At 39.5% G+C, this 25,132-nt stretch overlaps 1 protein-coding gene and 1 long non-coding RNA gene across 4 annotated transcripts in view; both read left to right on the forward strand.

Annotated features, from left to right (window-relative positions):
• Nucleotides 1-1,247: 1,247 nt before the first annotated feature.
• Nucleotides 1,248-6,812, forward strand: LOC121065903. Its single transcript, XR_005817384.1, has 3 exons — nucleotides 1,248-1,355; nucleotides 4,214-4,318; nucleotides 6,253-6,812. It is a non-coding gene; the product is annotated as an uncharacterized LOC121065903 (long non-coding RNA).
• Nucleotides 6,813-7,034: 222 nt separating this feature from the next.
• Nucleotides 7,035-25,132, forward strand: part of RPRD1A (regulation of nuclear pre-mRNA domain containing 1A) — a 42,977-nt gene continuing 24,879 nt past the window's right edge. The window contains exons 1-7 of one of the 3 annotated variants that reach the window (XM_040548956.1): nucleotides 7,035-7,275; nucleotides 18,728-18,857; nucleotides 19,567-19,673; nucleotides 19,754-19,848; nucleotides 20,836-20,962; nucleotides 21,059-21,234; nucleotides 23,006-23,100. In XM_040548956.1, the coding sequence (XP_040404890.1) occupies nucleotides 7,125-7,275; nucleotides 18,728-18,857; nucleotides 19,567-19,673; nucleotides 19,754-19,848; nucleotides 20,836-20,962; nucleotides 21,059-21,234; nucleotides 23,006-23,062 (843 nt within the window). In that variant the 5' untranslated portion in view covers nucleotides 7,035-7,124 and the 3' untranslated portion in view covers nucleotides 23,063-23,100. Of the gene's footprint in view, nucleotides 7,276-18,727; nucleotides 18,858-19,566; nucleotides 19,674-19,753; nucleotides 19,849-20,835; nucleotides 20,963-21,058; nucleotides 21,235-23,005; nucleotides 23,101-25,132 lie in introns of those variants that run through there. The other 2 variants (XM_040548957.1, XM_040548954.1) reach the window with 2 other exon arrangements.

Below are 25,132 nucleotides of genomic sequence, written 5' to 3' on the forward strand. Positions count from 1 at the left end.
TGAGATGCTTTACATGACAGGACAATAATGTTGCATAGTTGGACAGCCATCATGCTCTGTGGATCCAACTGATTCAAGACAAGCAACCTAAGCCCTACAGTGTGCATACAACTTTTCTGGGCAACCTGTTCCACTGACTGGTCATCTGGTGAGGAAAAAAAAAAAAAAAAAAAAAAGGAAAAAGTTTTCTTTATGTCTAGTCAGATTCTTCCACTTCAACTTATGACCTTCGTCTGTCAGCCTCTCATCATGCATATCCACGAAGAACCTGATTTCATTTTCTTAGCAATCCCCTTGTAGTTAATGGAAAGTTGCTATTAGGTTCTCCCAAAGCTTTCTAAAAGATAAACAAACCTGGATCCTTTAGTGTCCCCCTTTGGATTCCATGCTCTAACCAGCTGACCATCACAGTAGCCTTCTGCTGGACTTGCTCAAGTTTATAAACATTTTTCCTGAAGTAGGGGAGACCAAAACTGACTGCATTATTCCAGATGTGGTTTGATGAGTGCCAAGTAAAGGTGAACAAGCACTTCCCTCAACCCTCTGGCTAAACTTGTGCTAGTACAGCACAGTAAGCTGGCAGCCACCTTCTCCAAAACCATGAGTTGAATATACAGAAATAAAAAGAAAAAAAATGCAGTCTGATCCGTATACAGGAAAACAAAACAAAACAAAATGCCAGTGTCTGCTCCCTACAGTTGAATGGTCTCAGGGCACTTTGTCCTCTACTGGATCACAAAGGTGAACCAGCCCAATTCCTTTGATTTAAAATAAAATTTAAATTTGCATTTTCCAAAATTTTGAAGGATGTTCTTCACATAGTATATCAATACATCACAGAGTTTTTCTTTGGCTTGCAAAGATAACATTATTTATTGTTAGGAATGTGCTTTATAACTTTTATGCTGTGACTAAGAGTTATATGCACTTCAGGGTACATATTAATGATACATTAATATATTGCTTAGATGTTTAAAATTACTCAGCCTAATGTTTCATGCCTTTCTGCACACCTGAGTTAATACATACCCTGGAGTGCTTTCTTGCCTAGTTACAGCACTCCTTATACTAAGGAAAACTGGGACTTGATTGCACCCATATATGAATCACAGGGTATGTTTACACAGTATGACTTCACTTAAAAGTGTAATGATGAAGAAGCCGGATGTACATAGCTGCTCTGGCTGAATGCCTGACTTGGGAAAAAAGGAAGGTTTTCTGCAGACGTCTTTACATCTCCACCACAGAGGACCAAAGAAATCACAGAAATGCTAGGGATAATTTTTCAGATTTTACAATCTATCTTTCTGCATGAAATACGGGGATCCCTTGCTGGATCATATATACATATCTCAGTAAGTGGTTGTTGTTAATCTCCTCAGTAACAATTAATTGCTGCCTTTAACGAATTACACTAAAAGGTGAAGTGCTTTGTGGTGGGAACTCATGGAAAAGAACCATTATTCACTCCAAGGTTTCTGGCTCCAATAGGCAGCTCCTGTAAGTGACTTCAGTGGGCTTCTTCCTTCCATTTAAGCTTTATTTTTGTTCTCTGCCTGCAGGACTTAACATTGATTTTTTTTTTTTTTCTTTTTAAAAAATTTCTGCTGGGGATATGCCATCTTGTTATACAGTTAACAAATTGTATTCAATGTTTCTGAAGGAATTACTCAGATGAATTACCATCACTCAGTCAGGAATCATTTTACAGCTATATTTCAGAGTCTTTGTTTTGTGTTCCTGTCTTTCATGCCCTTATTGGGATATGCAAGCAGGATCATTTACACAAAATTGTGGTGTGGGTTGCACAAGTGTACTGTGACTGACAGAAAAAATATTTTGAAGTGTGAAACTTCAGAAACCATTATACTGAGATATGCTAGAGACCCTGGATGGTCTGGACACTTGGAATATTAAAAAAGAACAGATAAGTCAGTGATGTATTTTTGAGATTCAGATATCAATTGGTGTGCTGATTAACAGAAATACTCAGGCAGAAAATAAGACTAGAGAAAACCCATTCCTCCTTTAACAGTGTTGCATCTCCTGGGAGGGACTATTTGAGAAAGAGCTACAAAACAAAGATAAAAATGACAAAAGGCCAGCCTCATACAGGTCAAGATCTGTTCTGTTCTGAAACAAGATCTGGTTTCAATTTATAACAGGAGTCAGTCACCAGGCAGGAGAGGGAATTGAGGAATAGATGTCCATAGCATCTCAAATTTGTACATTTGATGAACACGGCTGATGAACAGCATCTAGTAAACCAGTATATACACAGATTGTTTTACTTCTTTATGTATTGAAGTAAAACAAGGTTTCCTAAATAATTCCTGTGAAGCACAGAATATTCCCAAAGATAAATGAATCGTCCAACTACATCTCTGGACTTCAAGAGAAAATGACTTATAAAGGTGACAGCTATCTGGGGGGAATACCTGAGTAGAAGGTGCCCTCAAGGAAACAAGCAAAGCTAAAACTGACTCTGAAGCTGCAACATGACCATACCAATAAACCATGAAATGAGATACTTAGGCTCTGTGAACAGCAAAGTAGTAGGTGGTGTCTATATATTTTTTACATAGTATATACCTCTTGGATATGGTGGCACAGTGCTCTTCTGTAGAGCAATACCAATGAATTCATGCTGACCTATGTGAATGCTAAAGTACAGACAATGGTAAATTTCTCTGGAGCTCAGTGATTACATCTGAATCTCCTGAGGGAAGATGATTTCATTTATTTATTGCATAACTACTTTGGATCAGCTAAATAGGACTCTCTTGATCAAAGGATGTATGGATTATGCAGTTCAAAAGACAACTTTTGAACCAAAGTAAACAGAGTAGCCCCTGGTGTATGTGAAATAATATTCGGAGTGACATCTGAAAGCTGAGCACTTGAGGTGTGTCAGGCCCTCCCTGCCATGGGAATGAAGGGAAGAAGTGAAAAACAGAGCTGGGACAGAGACCCTGTGGGGTTAAATCTGTCAAATCCCACCGCCAAAAGAATAGAAAAGCTGGTGACTGCTGCTTTTGTGAGGGGCAGCTCTGCTTCTTCAGCAGTGCCCCAACACACTCAAGGGTGTGTGTGTGTGTTGTGACAGCGGCTGAAGTACTGCAGGCTACAGGGCCATCATCATTTTGTTGCTCTGGGCGCTCTTTTAATCAAAGCAAACTGCCTTCTAGGCCCATTCCTTTGGCCTTATCTGACAGTCAGTACAGACCATCTGCCTTGCCATCTTAATGCTATGATCTCATTTGAAATTTTGCCTTTTCTTGCCAGTTTCAGAGAGAAGTACCTAAATCTGTATTACCTTATCTTTTGTTTCTCTTCCTTTAAAATGTTTGGTGATAAAAAATATCATGCTCCTGTCTTGGGGCAGTTTCATTTTTGTCATGGCTCCACGAGCTAAGCCCAGTCAGATTTGTTGAAGGGCTGTCCAAGGAGTGGGTTCAGTGCTCTGATGAAGAGTTGGGGCGATTCAGGCAGATGAGGTGCACAAATACAGGCCTGTGCCTTAGAATGATTGCTTTTGGGAGATCCCTACAACAGAATCACGATGCTGTGTGTCGCAGCACCTTGGCAGAATGAACCCTTCTCTTTGAATTGACTGGAAGACAGCAGTATCCAGGTATTTATAAAAAAAAAACAATGCACCATAAACATTGCTATTTTAGAGACAAATCAGCCCTTCTAGTGCTTAAGCACTTCCTAAGGTTCCCTCAAGGTAACAGAACTTAAATTTCTCACTTGCTACTGGAGTAAAATTCCCCTCTTAAGAAAGGTTTTAGGTGAATATCCTTGGCTGAGGGGAAAGGAGAAGCACAAAACCTGCTTTATTTATATTTAGAAGTATTTATAAGTAAAAATACATTATTTTATCAAACATTATATTTTAAATAAACATTTAAATACATAAATATTTTATCTTGAATATTTTTTATTTATAAATAAAAATAGCACATGTAGTGTAAGAATGTTCTAGAGCCTCTTGGTGATTGCAGTCTGAAATGTAATTACACGTTTGAAGTACCTACAGCCTCCTGATCCCTTGTTCTAACAAAATATCAACCGAGTAACTGCTTCACAGCCATCATCTTAAATGTACATGGGTCTCACTCTGCTAGGAGCAGGAGAACACAGCAGACTATCACTAATCCATGGTGACCAGACAGAAGGGAAGCAGTGCATACATAATTTTGTTTTTCAGATATCAGAGGAAAGATGGTTTTAATTTGAACACAGGAATTGGTGGAAGAAAACTTGACATCTGTTTGCAACTCTGACCCTATGGATGTGGGTAAATTTTTTACAGGTAAGTGAATGTTTATGCATCATTTCTGAATTAAAGCTGCGATTTTCAAAGCTCCACAACAAACCAGCGCTCCATTGTGAATACTTCCTGTTTGAAATTTACTTTACTTTGAGTAAGTCTCATGGTAAATTTCCATGCATTGACTGGAAAAGCATAGTTTTTAAAATTAGATTACTGATGTAAACATTTATTATAACAAATTTAATATGTACTATAAAGATTTATGGGGGAAATAAAATCTCAGTTTTGCTGCATAATATGTTGTGGACTATATTATACACATAATAAATCAATCCCTTGGTATTTAAATACATTAATTTACAGAGTAAATACCTATCTGAGAGGATTTATTCCTGTTTGCAAAATGTTCAGAGAATCTGGAATGAAAGAGGAAGAGTAAACAGTAACAAACATTGCTACAACTACTACTAGAATGCTCTATTAATTTCCTCTTCTTTTTCCTTAACTTTCTGGCTTTAACGTCTACATTTTAGTTTGTTCCCAGATCCTTTTTAATCCAGTCTTGTAGGTGTGATAAATGCTGATTCTTCCATAGTTACCCACAAGCTTCCCCTGTTAATGTCAGAATACATGCCTCCCCCCAAAAAAGGTATTTGAACGGTAGGTACTAAATTACCATTCATATTTCATTTTTCTAATGTGTGCATCTCTGTCAACACTGTATTAATGCTACTTCACTGGTCAGTTCTACTTAGTCAGAGTGTCCTCTGCTGTACATAATAAAAATAGCAATGTATTAAAGTTCTCCCATTCATGATGATCAAAATGCAACGAATTGAGAATATATGAGTCTCCTTGGAGACCTGTAAAGCTTATCACTTAAATTTTTCTGTCAAGATCATTTCTGCAAAATCCCATCTAGTTTCTCAAATGTCATCCATGACACAGATGATTTTTGGGAACAGAATTCAAAGGAAAACATCTTAACCCTCCCCTTTTGCCCCTACCAATATTTTTTTGTTTGTTTGAAATGGAATATTTCATCAAGAACCACTATCAGGAAAATTGCCTGAAAATAATGCTCTGGGCCATCTTATCTGAATGTCAGAATGAATTAGGGAGAACATTTTGTGAAGTTTTAAGAATACAGATTGTTTCATAACTAGCTTTCTGCTGTTTGGTGAGGACAAACTGGATGTGTAAAAGTTCACAGGAATACTACAACCCTGTTTTAAGGGTGGATACTTAACCATTGTCAGGATGTCCCAACAGTTTGGCATATGCGAGTTAGACTTGTAGCAGTTTAAGCGCACATAAGTGCATTTCAGTGTTATCTGGAAATGTTAGTTGGTAATTTTTAAAACAAGAATTGGTATCAAGGCATTATTAGGTGAGAAACAGGCTAGAAATGCTCACTAGGTCGCACCTTGAGTACTGTGTTCAGTTTTGGGCCCCTCACTACAGGAAGGACATCGAGGCCCTGGAGCCTGCCCAGAGAAGGGCTACGAAGCTGGTGAAGGGCCTGGAGCACAAGTCCTGTGAGGAGTGGCTGAGGGAGCTGGGGTTGTTTAGTCTGGGGAAGAGGAGGCTCAGGGAAGACCTTATTGCTCTCTACAGCTACCTGAAAGGAAGGTGTGGGGAGCTGGGGGTCGGCCTCTTCTCACAGATAACTAGTGATGAGACAAGACGGAATGGCCTCCAGGTGCGCCAGGGGAGGTTTAGGTTGGAAATTAGGAGACATTTCTTCTCAGAAAGAGTGGTCAGGCATTGGAATGGGTTGCCCAGGGAGGTGGTGGAGTCACTTTCCCTGGGGGTGTTCAAGGAAAGGTTGGATGTGGTGCTTAGGGACATGGTTTAGTGGGTGACATTGGTAGTAGGGTGAAGGTTAGACCAGATGATCTTGAAGGTCTTTTCCAACCTTAATAATTCTATGATTCTACATTAACTCTAGAAACTTTACATATTTTCTGCAGTATAGAACATCTTTCATGGAAGCAGATGCTGAACAGACCTCTACACTTCAGCTTGAAACATCACTGAAGATGGTAGAACAGAAAATCTTTGAAGCAATGCGACAGATTTATAAAGAGAATCTTTCATATTCGCCACGCTCACAACAGCAGAAATCACAACTGTTCAGTAAACATTTAAGAGAAGAGGTCTGAAATGTGTAAGAGGAAACATTTGCACGTAATCTTATCATTAAATAATATAATTCTGTCTCAAGATACTGCCAATGCTAGAGGTTTAGAAAAGAGAACAAACAAAAACACATGCAAAAGTAGCTTTTAAAAAGGAGGCCGGGCTCGGATTTGTGGAGGCCGTGTCCACCTGCAAACAAAATATTGTGCACCCTGTATGTCTGTGCGCTGTGTAACTGAAAGGGCTGGTAGGCTTGGGTTGCTTTGTGCCTTATTCGTGCTTATTTATATATTTATTGATTTCACTGAACAAAGTGATGATGTAGTCTGTCATTTACAGTGACGACCCCTAACTGTTTTCTCTTGCTGCACCCCACAGACCCTCGCTAGGACGCCGCGCTGAGCCCTCCCGCCCCCTGACGGCCGCGCCCCACCGGCCGGTCGCCGCCCTGCCCCTCCCGCTCCCGCCACCGCCTCGGCGCGGCCGGAAGTGAGGGCAAGAGGAGACGGGGGGCGGTACCGGGCGGCTCGGGGGTTGCCGCCATTTTGTCAGCGCCGCCGGGCCGCGGGGCCGGGCTGGGCCGGGGCCGGGGCCGGGGCCGGGGCTCGGCTCAGCCGGCTCCTCCCCCGCTGGGGCGGAGCGGCGGGGCCCGAGGGCGGTGGGGCCGTGCCGGGTGAGGGGTTAGGCGGCGGCGGTGCCCGGCATGTCGGCGTTCTCGGAGGCGGCGCTGGAGCGGAAGCTGTCGGAGCTGAGCAACTCTCAGCAGAGCGTGCAGACGCTGAGCCTGTGGCTCATCCACCACCGCAAGCACTCGGCGCTCATCGTCAGCGTGTGGGAGCGGGAGCTGCGCAAAGGTGAGACCGGCCGCCGCGGGCCGCGGCCTTCCCCCGGGTAGGGCCGGGCAGAGGGCCCTGGGCACGGCAGCCGCCGGGGAGGGTGAAGCCCCGGCTGCCGGCTCCGTGGGGGCATCGCCTCGCTCTTTTCTTTTTTTTTTTAACCTGCTCCTCTCTTGGGATCCGTCCCGGCTCCCCTCTGGTCTTCGGTGAGGGGCTGGGGGCCTGGCGTGCCCCCCTTTGCCGCGGAAAGGGATGTGGGGTTTTCGTCTCTTTATTCTAATAATGGTGGTCAGGGTTCTTCAGAGAAAGCTGCCTTTTAGGCAGTGCCTCTCGTCATCCGTAACGTTGGTAGCTGCTAGCTGCTGCCTGGCACAGTGGCTTTGTCCATTTATGCAGGCTGCTGTTCTGCAGGGCAGCTGAGGGTGGGCATACTTCAGGGGATGAACAATTCAGTGCATCCTGAATGGTGTCTTTACAGTTCTTACCAAGTCGCTAATACTAATGTTAGCATAATAAAGATGTGTGTTCCTTTATCTATATTCAGTATTTGATGTTGAGCGTGCGTACTTAGATTCTCATGTGACTTTCCTTTTAACAGGAAAGAACTTAACAGCACTGTTTTGGGGTTGAAAGGCAGAAAGGGCACGTGAAGGTTTATCTGACCTGACTGGAAAATAACTTGATCATAAGTTGACACATTTAAGTATAAGTAAATAACCTGCTGGAACTCTGCCTCGCTCTGGAAAATATCACCAGAGCAGAGCTTCCAGTAACTCCCTTTGGATCCCCACTATTATATGGATCTTTAACGGGAAAAGTAGGTGGTAGGTTTTCAGTTAAAGAGGAAAAATAGAGCAAAGTCATTACAGAACCTATGAAAGAGAAACCACGATTTTAGTTCTGAAGAACTAAGAGGAGTGTTTGACCTGCAGAAACGACGTGTAGTAGAATACAAAGGGTATGGCTGGATCATAATTAGTTCTTGTTTAGAGCGCGTAACTTCATAACAAACTGAAACACCCTTAAAATAAAAATCTTGAGTATGAAACAATACTGAACTTTGGAGTATGTAACACGGAAACTGATTCCTATAAACTCTGTAAGTTTTCAAATGGCTATTGTATTTTTATTTAAAATAGGCTTTTTGCACAAAATGGTTTTTTTTTTTTTTTTTGGAATTTTCAGGCCCAAGTTAAATGTTTTTCTTTCTCTAGAAGAAGGAATGTCATGTTACAGGATTTCTTAATCCATAAATTGAATTATTTGAATCTGTTATAAATGAATTCCAGAAAAGGAATACATATTTGGTGGCATATTTGATCTTATGAAATAAGCTTTATCAGTGTATGGTTGTTAGCAAGTTTTTTTTCCCCATGTTCTGAGAGCAATGAATGTGTCTGCCATTTGTGTCTGAAATGTCTGGTATTCCTGGGGGTTCTAGACAAACAGTTTGATTGTCTGGGATTCTGAATGATATCAGAAAGGTGTTTTAAACTAATTGGCACTCAGCTAGAGGTTTGGTTGCTTATATTGATAATGTGCACAATTCCAGTTCATAGGAATCTATAATATCAACTCTCAATTCTGAACTTCAGTATTGGCATAATTTGAGTAATTGGGGAAATGAAATGCTTGAAACACAGGCTAAATGTTTGGAGATGGCATTAAGACGCAGAGATAATGATCATCTTAGAGAAGAGCATTCCCATGAGTTCATTTCTCAGCTTTCAGTGTTTGGCTTCCACTTTTAAGCCTGTTTTGAGGATGTAGTCCAGGAGCTGCGGATAAGCATAGCTGCTGTAATTGTCTTTATCTTCCATTTGTTGAACTGTCTTTCAGCTTTTGCTGCTTCAAGGTACAGTTTTTCTGGTGACCTCTGTGGAAGTCAGCCTTCGAGGGTGTGTGGAGAGCATGTGATAATCCAGCTCTGGTAGGAGAAAGTTAGCTGCTTTCAAGGTCCTGATAGTCTTCTGTGCTTTTAGGCCGTATGTGAAGCGTTTTTTCACATGTTCCTCTACCACATCATCTGAAGCTGGCATGGCCAAGATACTTAAAATGTATTTTAATTTTCCACCTCTGATAGTAGTACTTAAGCTTCATAAAGGTTAGCTTACACGTACCCAGTACTAATTTTTGCAAATTGCAGCACAGAATTCTAAGAGAGTCTCAAGTCACTGCGTTTGTATTCTAAGCAGAGGGCATGTGGAAGGTGAGAAGGAAAACCAGCATGTTGTGCTAAAGTGACTTGCATGTAACACCATGAAGTAGAGTGCTGGCAATGAGGCCATAACTAGACTAAGTTTAATGCTCCTGATTGTCTACTCTCCAAGCCAGAGATACATAACTTCTGTCCTATCTGAGAGCAAAATGTTCTCCATTCGGGGAATATGGACAGAAACATTTTTGTTTTTGTCTGCTGCTATTGCTACTGAGTGTTGTTCTGGAACTGTATGTTTCCTTTCTGGAGTTTTTCATTTAGTTTGATCACCTTTTTTTTTTTACTCCCTTCTCTGGACCTTCCTTTCAGGCTAGTGGAGGGCTTTGCTACAACATTACATAGTTGACTGAGTTGAACAGAATACAGCATGATACTAAGTATTTCTGGATGCTTTCATTTTTGGTAAAAGTTCTCGTTTCAGATCAGACTGCACGAACTTTTCTAAGATTACTTTAGATATTCATGAAAACAAGTGCTAGGATCATAATTCTTTTGTTCCGAAGTGTTTGGTTCTGATTCTTCCACTTTCAAAATAGTTATTGCCTTTGTCATCTTGTATTAGAGACAAAGAGGTAGCGTACCTAAAATGCGTACAATACAGGCAATATAGATGTTGGGCAGTGTGAAATCATAGTCACTGTCTGTCTACTTGGATAATTGGTTGCCTTCCGGTCCTGTATTAGGGTATTTATCTTTACAGGTCATCAGTTGCATATACCTTCATGTTCAGGTTTTACACGGCTGAACGTGAATATAAAGAGTGATTCTCTTGGTAAACTCCTGCACTTAGATGTAAACTCAGAGAATGGGCAAAACTTTAACATCTTTGGCGTAAGTCGGAGGAGTTGGGGAACACTGGAGTTGGGTAACTGAATCCCAGTGTTGCTCTGGTTGTATCATACACGACAGTTGATGCAACTGATTACTGAGTATGCATTACATGCGTCTTCCCTAATACTGCTATAACTTTTGTATGAAGTTCTTCTTTAAAATACTGGCAAGTGTAATTCATATGGTCATTCTTAAAAATAAATAAATAAATAAATAATGGAGTAATGTCTTCTAGAATCAACTGTTTTGCCAAAATATTGAGAGCTCTGGATTGTTCAGAGACTCCTAGTAATCTTTACAAAAAAAGTGTAAGGAAGGGATATCATCATCAAATTACAGATCATAGAAGAAATTACACATTTTCAGGGCCTGAGTGTAGAGAAGGACATGCTGTTTAATGACTGACCTCAAATACTTGCTAATAAAAGATCTACTTAGTGACTGCACTGCTGTGGTGAAGCTCCCTGCCTTTGCCTGAGATACTAAGTATTCCCGATTCTGCATCTGTGCAAGACTACTCAGGTGGCACCCCAGGTACCCCACGTTTTGGTGTATGTAGTGGTGTTTGTTTGCTTCCATTTATGCAGGGTACTGACTGTCTATTGCTATGATTAATGGAGAATAGATCCTGTAGTTCATCGATCTTTTGTTTGTTGTGGAATGATGATAAAAGATGCACCGAATGCGTTTAACTTAAATTACAACTATAGTGATGTAACAAAGATTTTTCCTGTTTTGACAGATTAGCAGAGGTCTTCAGTGACAAGAGAACAGCTTGTTTTCTGCTCTGCTAGTGGTTAAATATTTGTTGCTTTTTTGGTGACAGTTTCATGTGCTGTGCGGCTGCTGGAAATCTAACAAAACCAGTAATTAGTTTCTAAATAGATGAGTTCCCTGATGGAAAGCGGGTGCTGGCACAAGGGAGACTGAGGACAGTATTGCAAGCTTAGGCCACTGCCTGTGTTAGTACTGGCTGGTTTATGCTGATCATGAGTCTGCATTATTTTGAATTTCATAATTGATTTGTGAAATAAATATTTTGGTGAGGAGGATGCTCTTTCAGTACTGCATTTGTACTATGTCTTACTAACGTAATCTGTCATTACAGTTTGAATTTCTGTTCTAGAAAAAATGGGAGATTTTTTGGTACTTGGCAGCTGCATGATTGTTTCATTGTAATTGGTGTGGGTTAACTTTAGTGATAATATTGCCACATCATCTAATTATTTTTATGGAGACCATTTGATTAAGGGCTAGGGAGAATTTTGTAAAGGCTTTGAAAGTGTGTCCAGTGAGGAGAAAGATGAAATGTAACACTTGAAGTAAAATAGTTAAGTAATTAACTAATCAGTAAGCTTATGGCTTCTAAGTGGTACTAATTAGTCAACCAAAATGTGAATACTACAGTCAATCTCCAAATGCAACTGGTGGGCCTGTTAAAACCTTCTCATGTTGTGTCCATAAAGAGATTGTTTTGCAGGGAGTTTCTTAACAAGGTAGCACATTTATACAGTTGTTGTTTTAAGCCTGCAACAACTAAGTGGCTTCTTAAAACAAAACAAAACAAAAAAAACACTTATGAACAGTAAGAGGCTCTTCTGAGATGGAGACTGACTTTTTTTGTATTTGCAAATTAGATATGTTCTCTTGTATCCATCTGTTGCTCCTGGATTTCAGGATTCTTTGCACCTGCAGGTTTTGTTTTGTCTGTTTTTGTGGTGGTTTATTTTTGGGCTTGTGGTTTATTTATTTTTGTGTGTGTTTTTTTAATGAAAACGTCAATCCCATAATTCAAAGCATCAGCCTTCTAGGGTGAGTAGTAAGTGCTTGTTCAGGAGGCTTCGTCTGACACTCATTGTAGTGGGTTAAAAATATGTTCTGTTTAGAGTGGGGGAAATCAAGCATTTGATTTCTGAGAACAGTAATATGGTGCTTTTTATTTCAGGCTCCAGTTAGTTGTATTTCATACCTCCTTTACCTGTCAGCTCTTTTTCTGTTAGCTTTTCCGTGTCCAGTTATCACTCGGAATTTACATCCTGATGATTTCTTAATAGATCTGTCATATGGTGTCTTTAATTTCACATTCAGGTACCTGTTTCCTGAGAGATTGACATAGCATCTTAGGGATAAATCAGTCTCAAACTGATGCTGAAACCCCGTGTAAACACCTGATTTCTTGTTTTGGCTGTCAACTCTGTCACCACCTGTGTCACACTGTTCTTTGTCTTCACTGCAAAGCTTATCCAGGTTCACAGAGTCAGTGTGTATCCTCTTTGAGACAGCTACAATAGTGTAAGTACATTTGTGCCAGTACATAGGGATATATTTTTAGCACTTGACTGCCATTTAACCTGCTGTTCCAGTTTATTCTGCTCAAGCTCTTTTTTTGGTATGTGTTGAAGTCATTCAGTGATAGAAGAAGCAAATATTTTTTGCTTATTTGTAATTTTTTGTTTTCCTTTTTGTCTACAGCTGCTATAGTGTTTGGGCCTTCACTCATTCTAGTTGTTGGCATTGATGCAGTGCATTTTTTGAAGCTTGTGGTTGTGGCAGTTGCTTGATGCTACAGAAAATTGTAAGATAAAAGATCTTGGTAGGCAGATTGAGAGGGCCTAGTGATACTGAAACTGCGTTTGAAAGTTGTGCTGAATTACTCTGAGAGTCAGTCAGCTGCTTTGGTGCCAGGCCACAGCTGAAAGTGATGGAAATACTTTGCCCTGCAGATGTGAAGTGTATTTCAGGAAACAGGTTGCTGATTTTAAAGCAGATGTTTTCTGTAGTAGGTAGTGTAGTTTTTCTTCCAGGAGAGGGAATCTTTCACTATTGATGGTTGTAAGGTTGCTTTACTTAATAGTGGCATTGTGTCATTGGTTAATGTGGTAGGCTTAAAAAATAAACAGATTTTTGCTTTCTGTTATTAAAAAAAAAAATGATTTCTGATCATAGTGTACTGATTTTCACTGTTTAGTAGGTGGTATTGAGGAGGTAAATAAGATACTTAAGATGGTGGTGCTTGTGGGAATCCAAACGAAGCTTCTCTTTGCAAAAAGGTTCAGAGACCAACCAGAAGCAAATGTCCAAGGTGAATACAAGTTGTTGAGTTAGAAAACCATATTTGTAACATATGCTTTATAAAATGACCTGTGTTCATGAGCAACAGATTGCCAATGTAAGAAGCTTTCACACGTTTGGATGTGTAATCCAACCTGGCTAGTTGAATCCCTAATGTAAGTGTTGAAGAATACAGTGTTCAAATCTCTATGTTTATGACTGTACCATTGTTGTCCTGGTACCTGTGCCTGCCTGGCTTTCATCATTCTGGTTCAGAATATGTAAGTTCAGTGATTTTTTTTTTTCTCCCTATCCTAAAACTGTTGTTGATTCATATCCATCTTTTCATTGTGCCAGACCAGGTAACGCCTGAAAGAAATTAGTTTGATTCCTGTAGTCAAGTGATTCAAGATACACTGTGTGCTGCAGGAAGCTTCTGCAGAGTAATTGGGTTGGTTTACTTGGTTTGTGACCATCTTTCTTGGATCACTGTGCTAATTGGATGCTAGTGGCCTCTTTCCCAGCAGTGGCTGTTGCTGTGTTCCCTTTCACTGTTAGCTTCCAAGCCCAAAGTCAGGTTGCCTGGACCATCAAACCTTGAACACGTTGTGTAGATAATCTCCTTGCCCTCTTTGATAAAGAAGCACAGGAGTTCTCAAACCTTGGTAAAATTCAACAGAAGAATTAGATTGTGCGATGTTGAATACTTGATCTAACTTTTTCGTGACAGAAAGTTAATGAATTTTTGGATTGTACAATAGCACTTTTATGGATAATCTTATCTCTGGATTGTCTTTTCGGATGGTAGCCTCAAGTTACTTTTTACAGAAGTACTTGCGGTCACGTCACCAGAAATCATGCACTGAATCAGCTTGCATAAATGCTTGGTTAGTGTGAAGGGTCAGTGATACTGCGCTCCAGTTTCAGTGCTGCTTTGTTTAGATAACACTGGGACTTGTAATGAAAAGCTTGAAAGCTTGCCAGGTTTGTACAAAGATGTCATGTAACTTACAGGTATGAAGCATGTTATGGCACAGGAGGTGTCTCATGGGTTTTGGGGGAAGTGCTGACACTCATACTCAGCTGCTTGTAGACTAACCTAATTAAAAAAAAGAGTCAAATTCTTACCTAAATCCATATTAGGGAACTTAAAAAAAAAAAAAAAAAAGTGTTTAGAGCTGGTAACTGATGTGGGGTTTTAACCTATTGATGCTCATTTTCACAGAACCTCATGTTCAATATGACTTGCATTTGAGGTCTGTTGATGCAGCAGAGCCAGCCTGTAGATATTTAAAGCCTGACTTAACATTTTTCAGGTGGGTCAATAGTCTATTCACTTGTAGTGGGATGTAAGTGAAATCCCTTGTTGCTTGCATGTTTTCTGAAGTTTCTTGCACGCCTGAGAAGGTAAATGTTCATGGATACGCTGGAAAGAGTCCAATGGAGGGCCACCAACATGATCACAGGACTGGAACAGCTCTCCTATGAGGAAAGGCTGAGAGAGTTGAGACTGCGCAGCCTGGAGAAGAGGAGGCTCAGAGTGTCATATCAATGTCCATACGTTCCTGAAATTCTGCCAAGAAGACAGTCAGGCTAGGCTCCTTTCAGTGGTGCCCACTGTCAGGGCAAGATGCAGTGGGCACAAACTGGAACACAGGAGGTTTCTTTTGAATATCAGGAAGCTCTCCTGTACTGTGCAGGTGATGGAGCACTGACACAGGTTGCTGAGAGGCTGTGGAGTCTCCTTCTCTGGAGATATTCAATAGCTGTCTGGACACAATCCTATGCAGTGTGCTTTAGGAGGCCCTGCTTGAGCAGGGAATTGGACCAGATGGCCTCCAGAGCTCCCTGCCACCCTCAGCCGTTCTGTGAGTGTGTGAAACATCCCTCAGCCCTAGGGAAGAGGTGTGCAACAGCATGAAACTAAAAGGCCTGTTTCTTGTAACCTCCATGGGAGCTCAATTTCCAGTGCCAGGAGGTAACTTGGAGAAGAAAAACCTGGGTGATTATGCTGGCTTTGATTGCCAGAGTTAACCTCGGTGAAATGACTAGCTTTCTGCATTACCAGGTACAGTCCTTCCCAGGCTACTAGAGTTTCTTGCACTAAAGTGGTGGTGGCTCTGGGGCATTAGAGTTCTGTGAGTATTATGAACTCAAGCATACAATTTCAGGGTATCTATGTTGGACTGGAAGAGAACCAGGAATGCCCAGGTCAGGTTAAAAAATGTGCTCCCAAGAGGCATAGATTTCCAAAAGCTACAACTTGGTAGTGAGGATGCAAAGTCAGACACAATAGATGCCTGACTGTCCTAGTTGCAGGTGAAATACCATGAATTACTGCGGAGTATTCAGTCCAGTTTAAATGTCAGATACATTTTTGGAACAGACTTGGTTTCAGTTGCCAGGTGCTGACCCAAGTTAGTGTCATTTTGGATGCTTTAAGAGGAATCTTCTTATTATGGCCCTTAGACCAGCCAGCGCTGTGGAGCTGGTAAAATATTTCAGAATCCAGTGGTTCTGGGAGCTGCTTTGGTGACTGTGGATGCGGGTAAATAGTAAATTTGAGACAAGCAGAAAAGTGATGTGAACACTGCACAGAGCTTTTGAAAACCTGAGTCAGTCCAACACGGATACTTTCTTAGCAATTTTGTGTTTGCAGCTGGCACTGTTAGTGTACTGGTGACACTGCCTGCCAGCTGGCTGCTTCTAGTACAGTGCTCTGGCAGTACCTACACCTTTCAGATCCTCCTTTAGCCTAAGATCATACATAATTTGCTTTCAATTTCTTTTGACGGTGCTTTTCTAATAACCTTGCCCAGCACTGAGGACACTTCTTTTTGCTTAAATTGTCTGACTGCTGTGTGATCCATCTTGGTGTTCTGACGTATATCAAAGCCCAGGGCTGGAAAGTTGGTGCCACTGCTGCTGAAGAGAGATACTTTAAACAGAATTTTTCAGAATAGGTCTGGAATTGAGCTTTGTATTTCAGGTTCAGTAGTTAATTTGCAGTCCTAGTAGCAATAGGACACCTTGGGGTTCTTTTTCAGTTCAGAGTTGCCAACCTCGTTTGCTAAAGGTTATGTTGCTCTGGAGTCTCGTGCGTAAGGTAGAATGGTAGGAGGCCAGTATGTGACTCCTGAAGACTTGTGAAGTGAAAAGGAACACTTCTTGAAGGTAGGCATAATATTTAACTTTGGAATTTTGTGCAGAGCATTCTTAAAGCAGGAAGAATTAAAATATACCCTGCAATATTTTTTACGAACATAAAGGCAGTATATTAGTTGAATTTCTGACCAAAGTCAGAGATGACTTAGGTGTTTTAAGGATTTTCTTGGTTCATTAAATGCATCTTTGGTACTGTTAAGGAGCAGGAGGAGGCTGAAAAGGTGATGTTAGTGGAAACAAGCTTGAAAGTGACTTTCTGAGTTTTAGCATGCTTTTTCCAAATGTTATTTGTTGATCTCTTTATTGTAGTGAATAGGCAAAATCTGGGCTTTGTGGGAATTGCTATCACCTGACTTGGTGACACTGCATACATCTCCAGTCTTTAGTGACTCAGTTGATCTGTTTCCTTGCTGGAAGCATGACAGTTGAGATCCATCACAAGTCAGTTACATCACTGAGGACTAAAACATGACTCCCATGAAAGGGACAGGCAAGCACCTAACAGACCACCTGTGTGTGGTTCAGAGCACGTAGTACAGGGAGATGTCTGCTTTACTGGAATTGGAGTCCTAATTCTGGGCATTTTAGTGCAGCCATAAGACAAGCTGTTTTCTCAGATTCCTGTTTTTAAATAATTCAGACCTTTTTGTGTTAGATCTGAGTTACCTGAAGCATGGGTAGGAGATGTGTTGCTATATTATTAATCCGTTTTTAATACGGAAATCAGGTAGCATACATTATAAAATCTACATTTTAATTTAGGGAGATTTTGACCTAAATAAGTTAATTTGCTGGGTGCTGATGCGTAGTGACTTGCCTGATTGGAGGAAGCTTTTAATAGATCCACCTGTGTCTAGCAGTTCCAAACTAGTTTCTCTTTGCCACTTGTTAGTTTGCCTTGATTCTAAAAGATGGATGCATTTTTACTTTTAATCCAGCTGTTTTTCACTTTGTCCAGACTTCTGTTAACTTCTTGGATATGTCTGTCCAAGATGAATTCAATATTCCAAGTAGAAGCTCTTTAGAGGATTCTTTCTGTAGTGTAAAATTAATATTCAGAAACACTACTTTAGAGTGGAAATATCTCAACATTGAGCAGGTGTGTGTGTAAAGGAGGGTCATCCTCTGGTATGTTTAAGAGATGGGAGTGGAAATGAACAAAATGAAATAATTTGGGGAACTGAGTACAAGTTTAGGATAATAGTACAAATTCCTAGACTGGTTTTACCACGGTGCTCCTTTCTCTGAGAGGATAGAAAATAATAAGTCTTTTCATTCAAGAGAAACTTCTTTTTCAAGTGAGAGCATATATAGTGAGGCTGTGTGGTTGTTGCAGATATTGAAGATCTTTCTAGTATTAACACAAGATGAGAAGAGTTACAATAAGAGCTGCAGCTCTGTGAAATTCATAGACTAATGAAGACGATGAAATGTGAATGGCAATTTAAAATTTCTGAGTAGGAATGCAGAATACAATTTTAAAAATAACCTATAAGGTGGAAACTTTAATTATATTGCAAATCGATGGGATTGGGGTAAAATGCTTTAGATGCTTGAAGAAGAGAACTACAGCAAAGTGATTTTTGAAAATGTATTTCCTGGTGCCAGCTGCAGGCACATGAATGTTTTAGTGATTGGGCAATGAGGTGTGTAACAAAGTGGCATGGAGAGGTTGATTAGGAATTGACCATTTGGTTTGCTCAAATCTGAGGAGTTATGTCAGAGTGAAATTCAAACCAAAAGGGCGAGGTTCTTCATGTAAATGACAGCAGACCTGTGAAACTCCTTGTTAGAGGACTTTGTGGGAGTAAGAAACTTATGTAGACTCAAAGAGATGCTGAAATACTTGGAACAAATCCATGAAGGTTTCCAAATAAGTCAGTCATATCATGCTCAGAAAAACACCTGAAAGAAAGTATGGAGAATACTTGGGGATATCGTGTTTTTATATAATTGCTTTCAAAGACGGGGCTAGAGGGAACTTGTTTCAGCTTATGAAGGAGGAAGAATCTGAGCAAAGAGTTACAGCAGAAGAGAGGGAAAAGCCACTGTACAGCTTTAAATACAAAATTAAAGCGAAATATAAGTGGTAATGAAAATAAAAACATATTGAATTCATCTTTTGCATTTACAGTAGATATGGAAAATGGTGTTAGTTGGAAGAACTTACATTTCTAATTATTCTGGTTTGTTCTTTTTTATTAGCAAAACCAAATAGGAAGCTGACATTCCTGTACTTGGCCAATGATGTCATACAGAACAGCAAAAGGAAAGGACCAGAATTTACAAAAGACTTTGCTCCAGTAATAGTGGAGGCTTTTAAGCATGTTTCAAGGTACAGTAACTGTTACATGCAGCGTCATTCATCACACTTGATTTGAGGGGGATTTAGAGAAGCCTTCAGCTCATCCCTTCTGGTCTGGCTACTCCTTGTGTGCTAGTTCTGTGTCTGAAGTCGTGTTAATTTATTTAGTGTTCATTTGATCTTGGAGAGTCTTAATGCTATTAGATGAAGTTACGCTGTAAATTCATCTGTATTCAATCATTTTTGCCTTAAAGTGTTAACTCTGCCTTAAATTAGGCTTTACTTTCAGTCTGCTTTTATATGCTACAGCAGTTTGGTATATCTCGTTACTAGTATTCATGATTTGTTTTTCCCCAGCAGACATCCCTCTTGTTGTATGACAAGGATGCTAGGGTCTTGATGGAGAATTGTTTTCATATAAAGCTTTAGAGCTGTTAAAGCAATGCAAAACTATTTGCAGTGTTTATCTAACAGGGGTACAGACCTAGTATGGACTGAGCAAACAAATAGAAACAAGGGATTGGGCGCTGACTTTTTACTTTGTTGTGCTTGCGAAGACATCTTGAACTTGTCTCTTTTCTGTAAAATGTAATTTTGTTATTTTCTGAGGTTATTAAACTTCTCTTACTTTGATGTTGATAAAGTATGCCAAGATCCTTCTGTGAAAGATAGTCATACTGTAGTATGATTGTGCTGTACTTTTACTTAGTGCTGATTTTTGCTTTTTTCCTTGCAACAGTGAGTCTGATGAAAGTTGTAAAAAGCACCTTGGCCGAGTGCTCTCTATCTGGGAAGAAAGGTCTGTTTATGAAAACGATGTATTAGAACAACTTAGGCAAGCTTTGTGTAAGTATTTTGTGTGTGTATGAAAACTGTCTCTTGTTTGAGGAGTCAGAGAAATAACATCTCAGTTTGTTTTCATTTAGATGGAGACAGAAAGGTGAGGAAGCGTACGTATGAACAGATAAAAGTTGATGAAAATAACTGTTCACCTCGAAGTTCTCCCACTGACCCTCCACAGGTAAAAGAACATCTATAGAATGCTGTATTTGAGTATGTTTTGATACAGAATTTTCAGCTACTCTTGTTTTTCAGTGGGTCTCTGCTTTTCTTTTTAATTAGTTACTTTTTATGGACAAGGGTGACTATACCCCTTTCTTTAGTCCAAGTGACTGAACTTTGCCCCAGTAGGCAATGCAAGATTACCCCAGTACTGTGCTCAGTTATATTTTATGACCTGTATTAGCTTTGTAAGGAGAGACTGCTGTGCTTTTTACCTGTCCCTACAACCGTCTCACATCAAGGTAAGATAAATTTTATTGGCTATATAAATTTGTTTCCTGAAGATATCTCATGCTGGGAATCTTCATTCTTCTATGAAAAGATAGCTTAACATTACATTGATTTTTTTCAGGACTACAAAGGATCTGTTGGCTTTGCAACGCTTTCTAGTTAAAGTTTCTGAGAAGTAGTTAGAAAATTATCCTGTCATTTGCTATCCGTTTGTGAAGTGTAATACACCAAAGAGTTGTAGACAGTATTCATCTTCAGGCCTTGTCAAACTTTGCTTTGAAGTATTTCAGGCTGCAAGTTGGAGTTAAAACATTGAGCATGCTGTAGCTTCAGTCAGTTTGACACTAAAGCAGAATATATGTACTATATCTTGCTTTGTCCGTACTAGGATTTTAGCATTAGTTCTGATTGGTTCTCATTTTAGGTTGTCGTTTGGTTTCCAGGGTGGTAACAAAGATAAGTAGTCTATACCAAGAATTTCAATGAAAAATCTATTTTAGGAAAGTGATCTTTAAAACTAGGAACACTGAAACATTCTTCTGAGAACTTGTATTTTTTTGTTGTTGTTTGAGAGGGGATAGAATGTTGATATGATGCTGATGCCATAAATGCTCTTAAAAATGCCATCAAATTGATTCCATAGACTTGTGATATACTGTTTTTTACTAGGATTTGTTTATTTAAACTAGTTCTAAATCTTCCATGCTTTTTTCAGACCACAGATCTCATTAGAGCGTTACAAGAACTAGAAAATGCTGCCTCTGGGGATGCAGCAGTTCATCAGAGAATAGCCTCTTTGCCTCTAGAGGTCCAAGATGTGTCCCTATTAGACAGGATAACAGGTGAGGGTTGGGGATCTAGAAACTGAAATGCTGCTATGCAAACTCAACAACATAGAATGAAATCATGCTTTACCTCTTTCTCTGTTTGCTTTTTAGATAAGGAATCTGGAGAGCAACTTTCCAAAATGGTAGATGATGCATGTATGTTGCTGGCGGATTACAATGGCAGGTTGGCAGCTGAAATAGATGATAGAAAACAGCTAACTCGAATGTTGTCAGACTTCCTGCGATGTCAAAAAGAATTCCTTGCAGAGAAAGAACATAAGCTGGAAGTGCGTAATGTTTTGTTTTAGTCCATTCTTTGCTCTAGCTTGATCTTGCAAATGTTTTCAGTTTGCCTAAACAGCTTTTCTCTCCAAAGATAAATATTTAATTGCCAGTTAGGTCTTTGTTTCCAGCATGTTATTAATGAGATTTATTTGGTTCTAGTATTCTAAATCTATAAACCAGCTCAACGTTAGGTACTATAGCCACTTCAATCACTTCAGTGTTTGGCTTTCTGTGTTTTAGCATGTTTGGTCTGCACAGTATGTAAAGGCTTAGTTTTATGTGTGCAGGTAGAAAATCTTACCCTTAATGGTACAAACTTTACTCCATGTAGAATTAACTTTTTCTTGTTCTTTTTATTTGTTGTTGTAAGTCTTAACTATGTATTACATGGTATAATAATATCCTTTGTGTGAAAGGGCTTGATCTTTCTGGTAGTCAGAGGTTTGTGAAGTCACTTAAAGGATAATAATTTAATTACTGGCTTCTACATAACTTTTTTAACTTGACTTGGGTATCCATTAATCTCAGTAAAACATAATTTTAGGCTCTATAGCCTCTAATACAACTGACTAGCAGCATTTTTAGCACTGGGACCAGTAGGATAGGACAAATCATTTAAAAAAGAGGGAAGCAGGGTGAACAGCTCAGTATGAGTGGATGATCTACTGAGTTACTCCATTTCTCACTATTACCATTCACTTGTTTTGTTTTTCTATTGGATAATACTGCCAACCCCCCTAGTGAACATTCTACCTATAGGTCTATAATTTCACATCCATTGCTTCCCAAATCCCTTCTCTAAACTTTGAGACATGGGTTCCAGCCCTGAGTTGGGTAATAGAGCAATAAGCATGAAGCTACATTGTTTTGCAAGGGAAAATAGCTGTACAGTTGCAGTGCCCAGTAACTGTGGCATATACACATAATCTTTATGTTGTGCACGAATAATTGCTTTTCAGGTTTCATGTCATACAGGCCTATCAGGAAAACTTTCTTCACTCTGGTCTCCGGTTTCTTTATGCTTTTGTAACCTCATAACTTGAGTTCAGTCAGATCTTGTGTCTTGGCTTGGGAAAATGCTGTTCATGATGCATCTGAAGTTATGTCATTCCTAGGCTGCTCTTGTTTCCTGACTTCCTTTGCTCTGTGCCTCACAGAAAAGCAATTGATGAAGCTTTTTCCTGCCAACTTCACTGTATTTATCCCCACCTGAGGGGGAAGAATATCAACCAACTTCACATAAGATAGATGGTACGCATGGTAGCGTTGATGGCACTAGCAACTGATCCAACTGCACAAAGGAACCTGAAAGAACAGGAAACGTTAAGTGGTTGCATTCTTAGTGAAACTGAGAGATGTTACCTACTGTTGACCTGGTTTAATAGAATTTGAATTTCCAGAGAATTCTTGGTGTCTTTAAACTCTAGACTAGAGCTTTAGACCTAAATTTGCAGGTCTTTTATCTTCTGAGGAAAATTTACAGGTAAGTAACTTGGAATAACCAATCTTTGTATTAGTACTTTATTTTTTTAATAGGAGTTGTTATAATAGTTATTTCTAAACAGAACTTAATGATTCCCATCAAAATCAAGGTAACGTATGCATTAGCATTGAACCTTGACAGGAAATTTTGACAACAGATAAATAATATGAGCTATTATGTCTACACCAGAAGTTAACCATACTGCTTAGTAGGTGACTTTCATAACTCTGCTCTGGGTAAGTAGTGTCGTTTTTAACTCTTAAATTATGTTTTCTTTAACATTTGTCTAGCTTCTGTTGCAGGTGGTGGACATGGACCTATCTTCTAATGATGTCACCATCCATTAGTACACACATCCTGCTAAAAATAAATTTAAGAATCAAAATCTTGTATTGTCTGTTTTTTGAAAACTGAAGGGGAGGAATCCTGTAACTACTCATACTAAACCTCTGCTATTGTCATCTATCTTCTCACAAACATTACTGAATTTATACCTGAGATGGATGAGCATTTATCCAGTGCCATTCCTTTTTCTTCAAGATTAAATCTTTCACGTGGTTGTTCTTAAAATTCACAAGTCCTTCTGGTTAAATCGTTCCAAGTTCCAAATGCAGAAATCTGGGTGTCACTTGCATTGAAGTTGCCATGACCAAAAGCAAAGAGCTGTGAGAACGAGACTTTGTCAGACTTCAGCTCTTTTACTTACACTGTAGTTACTGGGCTTATGTGAACATCAGAAATGATGAGTGGTGGATGTAGAAGTTGTCCTTCACAAGTACAGTAAAGAACTTTATTGAGGTAAATCTATGCAGGTAACAGCGGAGATATATTTTATAATTGCTCTTATGCCCCTTCAGGAACCCCCTCAAATTTAGGATTGTCCTAAAGGGCATTTTCCCTTCACTTTTGTAAGTTTTAAAGAAGTATAAATATTTGAGGTACAGTTGTATCTGGAAACTTACCTGGGATTTATAGCTAGGTGTATTTCTATCTTAGAGAAAATGGACACTTTTGCAGAAAGATTTCGTAGGAACATTTTTTTTCCAGAACCTTGAGAATTAATATTTTCTATTTTCTACTTTGATTCATTCCTCCGTCTCTGCCTCCTTGTTGCACCCCCATCCTGCCGCTTTGCCCATTCCATAGTTTTTGTATGTAAATGTTGATTAATTTGTCGGTCTCACTGAAGGCTGGGGAAGAGATATTTATGTTGTGCAGGAACAGAGAACTAGCTATACACAAATCAAGGTGCCCTTATGACTATGTGATTAAAAACTGTGCTGTAGGTTTTCTAGAATGAACATGACCTTAAAAATACAGAGATGACATAAACAAGAGAAGATCTTGATTTACTATTGCTTTGCTTTTGCTACTTCCACGGTCTCATTGTAGGCTCTTACTAAATTTCAAATAAAGGCTTTGGTAATGCGGAATCATACATGACTTACAAGCGTGGGCAGGAGGTAATACTACCTTTTCCTAGAAAAATGCTTCAAGACAGCCTGCTCTCATCTTTGTTTGTTAGGAAAAACATAGCATTGCTACACTTAGCATATGCTGTATGACCCAAGTTCTTACATAAGGTTTATAACTACTTACCACCTTAAATTTGGCAATATTTTTCTCACAAAATCCAAGTTTTTATGGAGGAAATGCTGTGCTAGGAGGCCTGCTGTGGTTCAGCAGCTTGCATTTAATTAAGATGTTTGATGTTTTCTTGCATTCCATATTTTATACAGCTATATAAACAATATTCACATCCTTACACTCTCACATCTGGTTATAATTGCGGTTTCTTAGCATGTTGAGAGAATGTAATATGTTCAATGCACTTTTATTTAATGGTTGAGCTTTATGGCTCCATATAACTTAAATTGTCTTCCTAAAAGTTTTAATTTTGTTGTTGAATTTTATGGGTAAACAGCAAGCAGTTTCTCATCCCAGCCTGCAGCCCTGGAGTTGAAGGCTTTTTTGCTTTGTTCAGTTCCAGCTTAATGTTTCAAATACGTTAAATAAAGAAGTCAGGGGTGGTAGTGGTATATTATAACAGGCCTTTGATGTTCAAGATTTGTTTCTTAGTACAAGACGGGACTGATGCTACAGTCTACTTTTTTCACCATGGCCTTGGCTAACAGTAAAGGCATCACAGGTAGTGTAGTGCTTTCATTGCTGTTTTTTTTCTTTAGATCCCTTATACTCTAGTACACTAGTACTAGTATACTACACTAGTACATTTTTGTCAGCTTGTATCATGCAGTGCCAAATGAACGTAGGGTGATACATTCAGTCATTAATTTCGTAAGTCCACTTGAAATGATTGGAATTAATTTGTAAGTTTGCAGCTGAGCAGCTAAAGTCTTTTGCTGTGTTTTGGTTGAGGTTGAGGAAGATTAATTTGTAGCATGAATCCTACATTG

This window comes from Cygnus olor, chromosome 2 (genome assembly GCF_009769625.2).
Source record: "Cygnus olor isolate bCygOlo1 chromosome 2, bCygOlo1.pri.v2, whole genome shotgun sequence".
NCBI classification, from domain to species: Eukaryota; Metazoa; Chordata; class Aves; order Anseriformes; family Anatidae; genus Cygnus; species Cygnus olor.